General features: G+C 30.0%; 1 protein-coding gene across 3 annotated transcripts in view; it reads right to left on the reverse strand.

Annotated features, from left to right (window-relative positions):
* The window catches only part of Nt5b (5' nucleotidase B), a 162,157-nt gene that overhangs the window by 55,309 nt on the left and 90,386 nt on the right, over positions 1-16,462 (reverse strand). For all 3 annotated transcript variants that reach the window (XM_075366064.1, XM_075366062.1, XM_075366063.1), the window contains exon 2: positions 1,843-1,916. In XM_075366064.1, coding sequence (XP_075222179.1) covers positions 1,843-1,916 — 74 coding nt within the window. The remainder of the gene's footprint in view (positions 1-1,842; positions 1,917-16,462) is intronic.

The raw sequence follows: 16,462 nt of genomic DNA on the forward strand, positions 1-16,462 counted from the left end.
AAACTGTTTCATGCCGACTTAAAAAATGAAAATATTTCCTACAACAAAAAAAAGTGATGAAAAAACTGTAACAAATAATCAGTCACAGCCCACAAACATTTACATTTGTATGAGGTAAAAATATTGAAGAGCAGAAGTAAATATAAAAAGCTGCTGAAAGCTAATGAAATACAAGGTGTGTTCAAAAAGTAATGAGAATTTAGAAATTTTGCAGGTTGTATTAGAACAATTCTCAGGTTATTTTGTTGCTGCATTGGTAAACACGTCTGAAAAGTATCTGTACATTTTTAGCCATATTGGATGTTTAGTCTGTAGTCAGCTGTAAAAAGTATAACACGTGTTTTGGTACGATCAACGATTTTTTATTTGTATAAATAATGGATCAGAGAATTTGTATTAAATTTTGCTATAAGAATGGAATAAAGTGTACCATGTTTTACAAATGTTAAATATTGTTTTTGGTGAGTCTGCTATGAGTAAAGCAAGAGTTTACGAGTAGTATATTTCCAAGAGAGTCGTGAAGAAGTTGATGATGATGAATTCCCGACACCCCAGCACATCAACAACCAATGAAAACATGGAAAAAGTTAAAGAAATGATTATGAATGATCACCAAATCATAATCAGAGAAGTTGCTGATGATGTTGGAATATCAATTGTCTCTTGCCATGAATTTTTTCAGATGAAATGTGTGACAGCAAAATTTGTTCCAAAATTGTTGAATTAAAATCAAAAACAGCGGCAAATGGAAGTTGCTCAAGAGTTGCTAAATGATGTCAACAACAATGCAGAACTACTGAAACGTGTCATGACAGGTGATGAAACATGGGTTTACAAATATGATGTCAAAACTAAGGCTCAATTGTCCCAGTGGAGGCATCCTGGATAATCAAGATTGCAAAAAGCTCAACAAGTACGATTGAATGTGAAGGTTATGCTCACCGTGTTCTTAGATTTTAATGGCATAGTGCATCATGAGTTCTTGTCACAAAGTCAAACGATCAGTAAAGAATATTACCTACAAGTTCATGCTGTTTACATGAGGCAATCCGAAAAAAAACGCCCAGATTTATGGCGAAACAATTCATGGCTTTTACACCACGATAATGCACCTGCTCACACTTCATTGCTTGTTCGTCAATTTTTAGCCAAAAAAAAACACTGTAATGATACCCTAGCTGCCATATTTGACAGACATGGCCCCGTGTGAGTTTTTCTATTCCCAAAAATAAAGAGAACCTTTAAGGGCCGTTGTTTTACAAGCATAGATGAGATTAAAAGCAAATTGCTGAAAGAGCTAAACTATTCCAAAGATCGAGTTCCAGAAGTGTTTCGGGAATTGGAAAAAGCACTGGCATAAGTGCATAATTTTTAATGGGGACTATTTTGAAAAGAATAACATTAATGTAGACGAATAAATAAAAATTTTTTCCATAAATCAAAAATTCTTGTTACTTTCTGAACACACCTTATACATATAATTCTTTGTATTTTACAAAAAAATATATATATAAAAGAAACTGGTTTATGTAACTTGTACAATAAGATGGATAATCTTTTACTGATGAAAGGTGCACATAGCTAGATATAAAGTAAAAGATACTTCAGTTAAAAGATCAAAATTAAATGGGAAAACAGAAGCAAAAGAATACACCAACAAGAAAGGAAGCAAATTACAATGACATCACGAAAAACTGCAAGTACTTACGGGAACCAAAAACAGAAAAAAATTAAACAAAATTTTAAAAAATAGAATAAGAAAAATTAATTAAGAACCAAAAAAAATTTCTGTTCTAGAATTTTGTCATATTTTTTAAGAATTAATTAAAAGAAAATACTGACCTGCTAATGTATAGTCCATATCAAATCCATAGAATTTAATATTCTCTAAGTGAAGACTGCGGTTAACAAAAATCCTGCAACAGACAAGTTAAGAGATAAGTTAATTTGTTTACTTTTTCCCAAACTAACCCACTAATGTTCTATTAAAAAAAGGGAGTTAGTAAGAGTAAAATACTTATTTTAATATTAGTGGACTTAATCCAGAAAAAAATCTTGAAATTCTAAATTAAATAAAATTATAATCTACCAGCATCAAATGGCTACAGGAAAGATCCTGTCTATTCATATAAACGATTATGACCACCTCAATGCTGCCACCCCTTTTTGATCCCATCTATGCTTTGTTAACAATTGACGGGTTGAAATAGTTGGATCAAACAAGTTGGTGTGATAACTTATACATAACACAGAATTGAGAGAAGTAGCAATTGTATGTAGTTTGACTAAACTGAGATGATCTCACACATAACAGTGGTACAATTGATTTTACTGCATTTGTAAAACTGGATTATGCCTTTACTGTAATTATATACTACTGACCGATAACCAAAATTATTGTAATTAATAAAAACTTCATTTGTAATGAAAAATCTATTTATTTATAGAGTATAATAACATAATAATTTTTATTTTACCTAAATTGTTGATTAATTAATTTTAATTTGCACAAAATCATTAAAAATAAACTAATTATTCATTTCATAACAATAAAAATTTAAAATATATCTATTAAAATGATTTTAAAAATATTTAATAAGTGTCAACATTAAAAAAAATTATGTAGTATAATTAAAACATGTTTCTGAAAACTATTACATAATAAATAATGAAATCAAGGAATTATGAAATAATATAGAAAGATATATGAATGTAAAAAAAAAATTATGTAATGATCTAATTAGTTTTTAAGATTACTTCACTGCATAATCTCAAAGCTTGTGCATAGTAATACAGTGTGTCGATTTATGAGAAATGTTGAACTAGCTCCTTTTTAATGGAAGGCTGACACATACTACACTTCATCACTGTAGTATAGTTTGCTCATTTTTGGTAACAAACTGGAAAATACATAGTTTTCTAAAAGCTAAAATTAGCATAGTTAGGATAATTATGCATAGTTAGCTGAAAGATAAAATATCAAGATCATTCATTCATAATTAACAATATTGTAGGAAACATCTGGCTTTTACTTCTTCAATAGATTAAAAAACCAAAGCAGTTGTCATTCCATTAAAGGTCACTACTGGCATCCGATTGATTTTTTTTTTTTATCACATACATTTAAATTAAATATGCCTACTTTAAAAATTTATGTAACCATTTACCATAGTAGATAAATACTAAGACATGGATGGGGAATTTTTTTAAATAACATATCCATTAAACAGTTGCTCACCAGTTGTTCATGTTTTAAAACAATTTTTTTTATTTTAATAGAATTTTAAGTTCAGAAAAAATATATTTAATGAAATTAAAATTCAATGGATAGCACCTTTATTTTTTTTTTTTGTTGCATGCTCTCATCTTTACAAATGGAACAATCTTTAAATTTATTTTAAAACAATATAACAAAATTACACTTAAACTAAATATTAAGTATTTCCCAACTATTAAAATCAATCTTATTACCTCAATATTTGAGGAAGTATCCATTCATTTCATAAAACCCAAGCAACCACAAATTAAATATAGATAGCATTCCACAATAACCGAACCACAAATTTATCTCAGATTACAATATTTTAACTGTTTCCCAGTTTTAAAAATAAATTAGAAATTAGCAGGCGAGAACATTTAACAATAAAAGAATGGATATTGTCTGAAGAACAGTCAGGTAAATCACAGTCAACTACCAAAATATTACTTAAAAATGTTACCCAGAAGGCTAAAAGAGAAAATATTCTAAAATTACAAAAATAAAATCCAATACTATTAATCATTGTTCAATACTATTAATCAATGAACAATATGTATTTTAAACAATATTTTTTTTTACAATTAGATGTGCACTTTGCGATGCTGCTTTAATCAAGGTTTTACTACGGATTCTCTTGATCCATCCAATATAATACCTATTCATTTTCTGTAATGATATGGGCATTATCATCATCATCATCATACTAAATTATTAACTTTCACAACAATCATACAAAACGTTCTTTTTATAGTTACAGAAGAAACATTAATAACACATTAAATCCATATTCAAACATAATTTTTATAACAGTTTATGAAACACCATTATCAATTCTGGGCTTATTTTCCCACAAATGGCAAAATAATCATGTGTACGAATTGTATTCTAGATTTTTATGGTAACAAGAAAAATAATTGAGACTGTCGTTTATATGGGTGTTACATCAGAGAGTTGCAGTTGTGAAATAGGCTGTGTAGTAGTTCTTATTACACTTTTGTAAAATTGACTTAAGTGACCTCGTGGAGTTACCATTCAACTGTAGCCAGTTCAGCTAATATAAAAGAAAAGTACGCGAGTTAGTTGTAAGGGAGCTCCCCATACAACTCACGGTTAGAGTCCATTTATTAATAAAGTATCTGGTCACTGATCAGATTATACTTCATTATAAGTATAATTTAACTACTACTGTTACCACAGTTAGTTGAAGACGCTACAATTCCTAAAGAGCATTCAGTTAACATGGTTCATATTTTTAACATGATTGGAAGTTTAATTTTTTTACTAAAATTAAAAAAAAGAAAAGATTTTACTGTTTTTATCATATGGAACTATAACAGGTATTTAACTGTTAAAGATCCAGAAGGTCATTGTTTCTATTAAACAATTAAATAACTCTTAATAACTTATCATATTTGTAAACAAGGTATAACAACGAACTCAATTCCACAGTATATTCAGATTTTTTGACCAAATTGTTTAAGTAATACACCAGTTATAAATATTTTTTCTATACTGACATTTTTGTAGGCTTCTATAGTATTTCATTAGCAAACACGTTTTTCAATAGGTGAATATTAGTATTTGATTTACCTTTGAACTAATGCGACAACATGATAAGATTACTTGATACATTGCAGTTAAAATTCGTTCTTCCCCAATTTCTATAACTTCTTAGGAATTCATTTTCAATCTTTTTCATATTATATGAGTAGAGGTACCTCTTTCATTTTAGAAAATACAGTTTGTAGTCCATAATGGTGGATTAATTAGCATAGATTCCACCAGTACTTTACCTCTTATTTCTAATTAAAGCTCTGTCGGCAAGAAGTATAATTTCAGTTCAATCTCTCTATAAAAAGCTCTTATCACATGGTACATACAAATGAACCCATAGAGGATAGACGTGACGGGTTTAATCAAATTGTCCCAATACATTACACGTATTTGATCATTACATTGTTTGATTTTGCGCAGTGCCAACATCAATGAATAGTTCACAGAAGCACTGACATAAGTCAACAAAGAAAAATTTCATTTGGTGTAAAAGAAGGACAAATGATCTTTGTTATCAGTCCTGATAAAAGAGGTCATTTTCATCAGATATTTGATGAAACCAAAAACCATAAAGCAAAGCCATCAAACATAAAACATTTCCCCTTACTCGAATAAGATTTGTCAAAATTTATAGCCCTCCAAGGCAACTAGTATCAAACTAGGATTGCACTGAAATTCAACTCACATCCACAGTTTGGAGACAATAACTTAACACATCACCTTTTTATGCACTTGACATTCTTTACATCAGTCATTAAAAAAAAAATTAAAATAATATTTGTTTGTTATTTTGATTGAAACTAGACAGAATTGATCAAGTTGAGATAAATGATATTGATAACTCATATACTGTCATAAAATGGTCTTGTGCAGTTATGGAATTATTGGATGTTTAATCATCAATCAATCTCTAAAGGTGATGCCTAGTCAAAATACTCATGTCTCTTTCTCTCACTCTCTCTCCATTGCTGCCATCTTCAAACCGTTGTATGACGCAAGTCCATCTCTCCTTCTTCATGAAGTTTACAGTTCTGAGGCATCGCCACAGTTTCTTTTCAACTATTTTTCATTCTAACATAATTATTAAGAATTGATTAAGTCTTAACATAACCTAGATCAATTTTGAACTTTTCTGTCTGATCAAATTCAAAACCGATTTGTTTTCATTCACTTTCTAAAACTTGTTTTTTTACTTTTATCCACCCAGCCAATCCTCATTAGTTTACTCAAGATCCACAGGCCCTTGTCTGAAGTAGTGATATTCTTCTACTAATCTCTCTCCCACATTTATTCTCATTAGTGATGATGCTCATTAAGTAGCAAAAATGTTCAACCCAGTAAAAAGTCATGTTGTCAATTTTTATCAGCTTTCACATTATACCTGTTTTTTCTTAAAATATAAGCAAACAAGTTATCTACTCTACAATTGAAATATAACATAAGATATCATTTTTTATTATGAACTCTTTTCGGTGAAAGAAATTCACTGCATGGAATTGAATTAAAAATTAAACATCATACATTATTCAATCACTTATAGGCGGTATGTGTATTGCAGTGGCAAATGTAAATAGTTGTTATTCTCTATAAAAAATACGTTACGGTATGTTATCCAAACATTTTACCTTATTACAATATGACTGAATTCTTCTCCTTAATTAAATTTGAATTAGTTAACGGTTCACAAACTTCAAATATAACTTACTGGATTTCAAAAACCCTGGAGGCATGTATAAACTTTTATTTCTACATGTATGAATAATAAAATTCATATCATTGACCAATTCGAATCAATGGTAATAAATAAACTTGAAAGAGGGGAGTTACGCTATTTCTCTACATAGTCGCCACTCCAATTTAGACATTTGTCGTAGTGTGGTATCAACTTTCCAATACCCTCCTCATAGAAAGGAGCCGCTTGGGTTTTCACCCATGTTTCTACGCTGGTCTGCAGCTCGATGTCAGTGCCAAAATGTTGTCGTCCTCGCCAGCGTTTCATGTGAGCAAAGAGGTGAAAATCGGATGGAACAAAGCCCGGGCTGTATGGTTGGTGATCAAACACTTCCCCACAAAAACGTTGCAGGAGCTTCTTTGTTACAGATGCAGTGTGCGGCCGAGCATTGTCATGGAGAAAGACAATGCCTGATGACAACATTTCTCTCCGCTTATTCTTATTCACTCACCCTATGTAACTACGTAAGTACTTGGTACAAATAAATTTTTTTAAATTTTCACTGTGGTTTTAATGTCGTGACCGATCGGACCTTGAAAAAAAAACCCTCGTAATTATTATCATTATCGGGCACAAAATTCCAACCAATCGTATTCTTTGTTTTTTAACCAATCATAAGGTGAGGATAATTCTTATCATTATCGGGCACAAAATTCCACCCAATCGTATTCTTCGTTTTTTAACCAATCATAAGATGATAGTACGAGGGTTATTTTTTTCAAAATCCGATCAGGAACGAAATTAAAACCACAGTGAAAATAGAAAAAATTTTATTTGTAACAAGTACTTACATAATTACGCTATTTCTCTACATAGTCGCTACTACGATTTAGACATTTGTCGCAGCGTGGTATCAACCTTCCAATACCCTCATCATAGAACGGAGCCGCCTGTGTTTTCAGCCATCTTCCTACGCTGGTCTGCAGCTCGATGTCTATGCCAAAATGTTGTCCTCCTAGCCAGTATTTTTATGTGAGCAAAGAGGTGAAAATCGGATGGAGCAAAGCCCGAGCTGTATGGTTGGTGATCAAACACTTCCCAACGAAAACGCTGCAGGAGCTTCTTTGTTACAGCTGAAGTGTGCTGCCGAGCATTGTCATGGAGAAAGGCAATGCCTGATGACAACATTCCTCTCCGCTTATTCTTATTCAACCACGATATATTACGTATTCGGACGTATTACGGACCTTTTGATACGATATTCGTATTATTTTCCTGATTTATAAGATTTTATATCCATTACACAATAATTTATTGACGATTTATTTAATTTTCATTAAACTACACCGATTGCTAGTACATTAACTTTCGCTCGCTCCGGGTAATAAAATTTAATAAAAAAATCTCTTTGAATCTTATTCAAGGTATATTTAATTCAAGTTTACTACGTAAGAACATTTACAATTTAATCATTATTACATTTCAGTTATTTAATTGATAAGATTTATGGTAATTATGACTCTTGCCAATTAGTTTTATTTTGTTAGTTTATTTTGTCAAATAAACTGTTGACATTGTAAAATAGTCAAATAATCCTGTTGACATTGTCAAATAATCCTGTTCTATTGTAAAATAGAACAGGAGTCGAAAAAGCGATCCGATTCCGAAGCTAAAATAATCGCACTAGAAAATTTTCGGCTGTAACTTTTCTATCGTTGACTAACACATTTTCTCCCAATTAATATTTTCTCTCGGCCGCTAATATTTTCATTCTTTCAGTAAATTTAAAGCCATAAAAGCAACAAAATTTTTGGAATTAAATAAATTTCACAGAGTTTAGGAAGAATGATTTCTGTGTAACCTAAATAAATATATTTTAAGAGGTTTCTACCTATGTACTATACCTATATTTAATTAAGATTGACGTATAATATACGTATATGGCCTTACATTCGAAGGCTGATTAAATATGCAGCAAAAGAATAAAGTTCACTAAATTTAGTAACTAGTAAACTTTTTCATTTTGATAAAAATAAGAGATATTGTTAATATCTCTTATTAATAAGACAGCTCTTATCAGCGCTCTGATAAGCGCTGCGAGTCGTTACAACATACAAACATCGATTAAATTAGACAAGAACTCTTATTATATAATTTTATAGTTTATAAGGGGCCGAAATCCAAGGTCAAATCCATTGAGAAATCCCGTCATTTGTGACCGGCTAGGGACAGCATGTTAAATGTTAAGCGAACATCGGTCGACTCGAAATAAAATCGGCGCGGAATATATTACCCGTAGAGCGCCGAATTTCTGGATTATGCTTCATTCCTTTAACGAGTAGATGACGTTAACATAAAATTCTCCACATTAAACTTTAATCGAAATTTAATCCAACGTTATATTAATATCGTTTAACGAGTTTCCTCAAAATCGGATAGGCAATCTATATATGGAATAAATGCTAAGAAGGACTGAGGAGAGCTGGACCTCACTGACAGACAATTGGTATACCGGCGGGCCTTTATTTATAAATGGAAAAAAATGTTTATTATACGTAAATTAAAATATTGAAGTTAAGTAACACTAATGCAGAGTAAAATAATTATTCCGTGTATAATGTGGCATTTTCCTTCCCAAAATAAAATCGGAAGGTAAAGGCCAAGTCGTCTGCCGGCCAACATTTTGTTGTCAGTTTCTTATTAACGAAACGTCCATACAATATATGTAACAAGCTACGTACCATTCATTACAGGGACTTGGTTACTCACTTTTTCTTAATTAACGAAACCGCACAAGGTATCCAGAAATTCCCGTAATTCTTTACAAATCTTTTAAAAAAAAGTAATTATTTAAAATAATATAGTAGTAGAATTAAATTATAAATAGAACTAAATAAAAGAGTAATACATTTTTAATTCTTCTTAAATTCTATAAATCAATACACAAAAAAAAAGCTGACAACAAAGTTGTAATACTTTCTTGGCAGAGATTCTTATATAGTGGAAAAATAATTAAACATAAAAAAATTAACTAAGATTTCTTTTTTGGGTGGGGGTAATTTATGATATTTTTTTCTAATTGTAAAATGATCATTCATTATATCTTTAAAAAAACTAAAAAAAAATTAAAAATCGTTATTTTTAAACTTTGATCTGCTCCCTCAACCGCAATATTGCCCTTAAAGTATATCTTTTGGGGTCGCTTACACTGCTATGCCTAAAAAAAACATTAAAAAAATATGCAAAAAATAAAAAGGTAGCTTTTCGATTTTTGAGGAGGGGAATTTTGGGTAGAATGTTTTGTAAAAATGGTAACGTAAGGATGTACGCATGTACTGAGCTTAATATAAAATAGTTTTGTTGGCAAAATTTTGATAAAATTGATTTCCCTCCCACCCTTGAAGGTATTGACTCCAAAATTTCATCAATAAATTGCCCCATAAATACGAGCTTCTATAAAATTTCATCAAAATCGATTTATCCATTCAAGTTATTAAGCTTCAAACACACGTATATACGTTCAAACATTATCCTTTCTTTGACTGATTACCATACATAACTTCGTAGCACAGCTCAAGAGCCATGATGCCAGAAAAACAAAAATTAACCAACACGAATATACTTCTTCAAAACGTTGAAATTAAAAGTGCTGTATTTTTTTTTTTTTTTTTTTTTTTTTAGAAGTTGGTTTGATACATATATTTTAAAATTTTATTCAAAAAATGTTTGGTTCTACTAAACATTTTCCAAAAAAAAAAAAAACAAATGAAAAAGCCCGCTCGCAAGAAACATGCTCTCTATAACAAAAAAAAACATGTATTAATTTTTTAATGCATTTTGATAAAAATAACGGATAGAAAGCAACAAAGTTAAAATGTTGCTACCGGGTGTGAGCTAATAAATTCTTAAAAATTTGGCAACACTATTTTTACTTCCTTGTTCGAAGTAAAGGAAGTATTGAGATCGCGAACAATTTCGGTTTCCAATTTCAACCGAATATTCATTTTGACCATCCCTGAATCCATTTTGGCTAGTTTCGGTGTGACATCTGTACGTACGTTATATTACTTAACTCAAAAACGATTAGCCGTACGATGTTGAAATTTTGTATTTAGGACTGTTGTAACATCTAGTTGTGCACTTCCCCTTTTGATTGCAATCGTCTGAACTAAAAGTGTCCAAAAAAAGCCCAGAATCAAAAAAAAGTTTAGATTTTGGACTTTTTCTTAACTGCAGTAATAAGTCTTCATTGAAATCTTTTCAACAAAATAAGTGGTACTTATTTTCATTGGTTCCAGAGTTATAGCCAAATAACATTTTAATTAATGAAATATTTGGATCTTAGGGGAAGGCACATCGGTTCGAATGTCGTCTCCTTTTTTGTAACTTTTTTTAAATTTAAATATTATGATTTATTAATAATTAATAACCTCTCATTAAAAAAATTGTACGATGAATAAAGAATAATTTTAAAAAAAGTGAAAAAATATTAGAAGTTTTTAATGAAATAAAATTTTATGTTTTCATTTTACAAAAATGTGTAATGTAATTTAATAGGCGTACAAGGAAGTCATGTGTTGTCCACATCAGATTTTTTACTGTTTTCCAATATGAAAATATTTGAATGACGTCAACCTATATATAATATCCCTATAGCCCCCCCCCCATACCCTATAACAAAAACGTACAAATATGAGTTATATCTAAATATAAAATTCCAAAATAAAACAATTCAGAATCACTAATGAAAATTATTACAGCATATTTTATATACAATACATATTGAACGGAGATGCAGACAATTTATTTTTTAATTAGCATTAAATAAAAATCATATAAACAATATTGTTTTTATGTAAAAATGAATTATAATTTAAATAAATTTTGGGAAGACTTTTTAAATGGCAGCAGAAGCATAATAAAGAAGCCTTTCTTTTAAGACAAACTATTGTGTTTAATTAACGAAAACAATTCTGTTGATTTAATTTTAATAGAGGATATTGTTATTTTTTAAGAATAAGTAAACGAGTGTTCTTTTTAGCGAAGGTTGCCCATTGCACATTCATAAATATAAATACAAGGTTAACACACAACAAAATCTAAACTACTTTATTAAAATAAGTAAACACTTTTTTTAAAATACCCACAATAAGAAAAGAAGGCAGAAATGAGAACCAAAGTAGGTTAAACAAAACCCATTTAAAATCTAATAGTCATACGCCATGACAAAAAATAATTAACAGTATGCTTGTTACAGGGACATGGATCTACCGACGGAGAAATAAAAATTTAATGTTAATTTAAAACCAATTTTATCATTGTGATTAACTATGGGATAGGTTTATCATACACTTGTGTATTTACGTCTAATAATTATTTACAAATCTCGTTCATGTACATATATACAATTTGAAGTTGCTCTGTATATAATAGAGCAACTTCTACACAACAGCAGCATGTATATATAATTTATAAACACCAAGCCATAAAGTTTTCAGTCATTCCTGCAGCTACCTTTTGTGACAGGTGCTGCTGCTCAGGATATTGTGTAGATTTGGTGATACTGTATTCCGTGTGTAACGGTTTTTGTTAGTTACTGTTCTGAAGGCCACATCACAACTACCCAGAATTTTTTAAACTTCTGAACTACTTTCTTTTAGTCAATGTTTACGTATTGTAAATTGATATATGTTTCTTCGTTTATTTTTGAATAGGAGTTGCTCTATTATAATCCGTTTGTATAAGCTGGGTATTTTATACTTTTGAATTCTTCTGTATGATTGACACGAGTGTGTCGAGTAGTCTGCGAATCGTACTTCTAAAGGAGATAGTTTATACGAGGTCGGATAGGGGTGAATACGTCTCACTCGTTTGTGTTTTTTGTTACAACTTTTTATCATTGTATTCATATTTAGCCGGAAATTTAATTCGCTGTTTTTTATTCATGTATGCTAATGATATATATTTATCTGTGCGTAATCAATGGTCGCCCAAGTCTCAGAAACCGCTATTCAAATTCAAATTATTCTTTCCCCAATATATTTCACTAACTCTGGACATCGTTGTTAATCGTAAATTTATTTAAATAATTCTATCAGATGAACAATAAGAGTTAAACCTAGAAAGTATCATATTTTGTAAAAATCATTTCTGGCGCGTATTTGAGTCGCCCATAAATCACGTGTAAAAATTCGTTCATACAGTGTTTTTAACACATCGATGTCACGTAATTAAATATATTTTCTGATACATTTTGTTTTATTAATTCGACATAGTCCCAGTTAATTTAGCCGTGAAGATCCATACCACTTGCACTCATGATGTTAGCGTGGACGGACTTCAGGAGATGGCTTTTGTTTATCTTTAATAAAATTTTAAAATAGCTTTCGATTTTCTTGGTATTTTATTTTTAAAAATTATACGACATCCCTCGAGACATCGGCGACTTAATGGAAAATTGTTTCGTAGAAGAACGAGTAACGTAATTTTTCGTAGGATGTCTCATCCGATTGAAGGCTTAAATCTATTTTAAAAATGTTTTATTAAGAATGTGTTTTACTTTCTTACGTTTGCGTCTCAAAAATAAAATAGAAACATTTTGTTAGCATTCTATTACGATATGTATCTGCGTTTTCTATTTTAAATAATCACGCTTGAACGAATCAACATATTTTAACGAAATAAAACTAACGAAGTTTAATTATTTCAGGGAACACCATTCCTACAGACAAAAACATTTTCTTGCATTTATTCGATCTTGATTCATATCACAAAAAATGTATTAATAAAAAAAAAACTAAATTAATAAAACCGATTTCAAATTAAAACACTGTAATATTAAGAATAAGAAATTTTACTTTTTAATTTTTATTACTCATTTTTCGATTTCCAAAACTCTATGCAAAAAAAACTTATTAACCCTTAATTTGGGAATAGGCTAAAGGTTAAAAATTAAAGAACAATCAAAATATACTTTTTTATTTTTAGTTTCGCTTCATATTTTTGAACTTCTATTATTATAACGAAAAGTTTATTTTACGTTTTATTTTCCTCTGCGAAGGAAGTGCAATTGCACCATACAAAAGCTAGGAGCTTCTCAAAGATGCATTCCTGCTAGACCAAACTTACTTACTTTTTTAAAGTTTTATTGTGTAACAATGCTTGTCTTGAAACAAAAATAAATAAATAAATTTTAAAGCGAATCAATAAATACAGAGTACGTATTTTGTAGATTAAACTAGATAGTATAACCCACCGGGTTAGTCTACTGGTTCACCAGTAGACCAACCAGCTGATTTGGAAGTCGTGAGTTCTAACGTTCAAGTCCTAGTAAAGTCCGTTATTTTTACACGGATTTGAATACTAGATCGTGGATACCGATGTTCTTTGGTGGTTGGGTTTCAATTAACCACTTCTCAGGAATGGTCGAACTGAGACCTGTATAAGACTACACTTCATTTATACTCATATATATCATCTTCATTCATCCTCTGATGCATTATCTGAAAGGTAATTACCGAAGGCTAAACAGGAAAAGAAAGTACCCACATCATCCAACACAAACAATAAATATAAAAATAAACAATTACGAAAACAATACACAATTATTGTACTTACAACTTAGGAAACAGCCCGATATCGTACATAATTAAAAACAGCCCAATATAGTGTTAAGATTAAGCATAACAACAGATCAAACGAACTGGCCTTCAAAAACAGAGATAGCTTCAAAAAAGGAACAGCACGCAAGCACGTATCGGTCAGCATTGCTTATTTTTACTAACATCCGCGTACGATATGCAATTAGGATAAAAAATTATTTTTATTTAATCTTTGTCGACACACTCCTGTCACCACTTTTTTTTTTCTACAGTTATCAATATTATTTTCTTCACCGATGAATAACAAACGATCAAAGAATAATATCGCTTTAAAGTAATTATTACTGTCATAACAAATAATCATTAAAATCACAAGAATAAAATGAAAACAATACATCAGTACTATATTTACATCTACTGTGCGCGCGCATTCTCTCGGACAAAATCAGGAATGAAAAATACGACGTAATTATAGAAAATTTAATTTTATATTCTTTTTCTTTTGCAAAACCTTCTGCTCGGGTACAACATATTTTTCCTCAAAAATATGCGTTTTTATATATATTAACGAAAATAATTATCCACTTTTGACTTTTTTCTTTTATTTTGTCACAACAAATTGTTATTTACAGGAGAACTACACTTGTAACAATATGAATTCGATTTTAATAGTACAACGGTGTATAACAGAGTAAAATTTGCTACTAAAACTAAGCTATGTTCAATAACTAAATTTTAGATGAATAAAAGTTGCAAATATTAGCTATGCGTAGCGCATTAACTTGAGACCGTCCGGATTCTCAGTAAATATTTATAACTTTGTTGCATAATAACCATATTATTGCAGGATATTAAGAACAACGCTTAAATAACTTTACAGTTAAATAAAAAAATAAAAAGCCCTCCCGGGAGGTAAGTAAACATTTTTTTTATCAGCAGGATTGTCACGTAATTTTAAAGGAAATTAAAAAAAAAAAAATGGTTTTCACTTACAGCTCTTCAGACTACGATAACTCTAATCCCAAAATGGAGAACAAATATTTCTCACAGCTAGTTTTACAAGTCACCTACAGTACACTCTCATCACAAGTAGTTGTCTCGTAACGAAAAACAGAATTTGTTTTGAGATAGAAGCATTTGCTAAATTTTATTTTTACTTCCTAATACAAAGTAAAGGAAGCATTGTGAACGCGAAAAATTTCGGTTTTCAGATTTCAACGGAAATATCCATTTTGATTAGTTTCAGCGTGACGTCTGTACGTACGTACGTATGTATGTGTCGCGCGTAACTCAAAAACGATTAGCCGTAGGATGTTGAAAAAAGGCCAAAATCCAAAAAAAATTTGAACTTTTTATTAACTGCAGTAATAAGCCTTCAATGACAGCTTTTCAACAATGTATCATAAGTGATACTTTTCATTGGTTCCAAAGTTATAAGCAAATAAAATTTTAATTAATGAAATATTTTGATCTTACAAGGGGAAGGGACATCGGTTCAAATCAGACTTCATCTCATTTTTTTAATTTAAATATATTGAATTATTAACCTCCGATTGCAATTTTTTTTTTACAATAAATAATTCAATATAAAAAAATCGAAAAAACATATGATTAATGAAATAAAATTTTATGTACGTTTCATTTTGTTTACAATTACATATTACATATATTATTAATTATTACTTAATTACATATATAAAAAATTGTATATATGTAATTTAATAGGCGTACAAGGCAGTAGTGGTGTCCAGATCAGATTTTTTACTGCTTAAGATCAAATCAGACTTTTACTTCCTTGTACGATGTAAAGGAAGCATTGTAATCGCGAAAAATTTCTATTTTCAAATTTCAACGGAAATATCCATTTTGACTAGTTTCGGCGTGACGTCTGTACGTACATATATGCTTACGTATTTATCTCGCATAACTCAAAAACGATTAACCGTAGGAAGTTGAAATGTTTGGTTTAGGACTGTAGTAATATCTAGTTGTGCACCCTCCCCTTTTGATGGCAATCGACTGAACCAAAAGCGTCCAAAAAAGCCCAAAATCCAAAAACAATTTGAATTTTGGACTTTTTCTTAACTGTAAATAAGGTGTGTGTAGTTAACTGTAAATATTTTGATCTTAGGGGAAGGCACATTGGTTCGAATCATTAATCTCGTTTTTTAACTTTATTTTTAATTTAAATATATTGATTTATTAATTAAACTCTGTAAAAAAATTTTACGATGAATAATAATTCAATAAAACAAAAAAAAAAACAAAAATGAAAAGATATCAGAAGTTTTTAATGAAAAAATTTTATGTACTTTTAATTTTAAAAGCGTATAAATGTAATTTAATAGGCCTGCAAGAAGTCATGTGTTGTCTGCA

This window comes from Lycorma delicatula, chromosome 5 (genome assembly GCF_047948215.1).
Source record: "Lycorma delicatula isolate Av1 chromosome 5, ASM4794821v1, whole genome shotgun sequence".
In the NCBI taxonomy this organism is placed as follows: domain Eukaryota; kingdom Metazoa; phylum Arthropoda; class Insecta; order Hemiptera; family Fulgoridae; genus Lycorma; species Lycorma delicatula.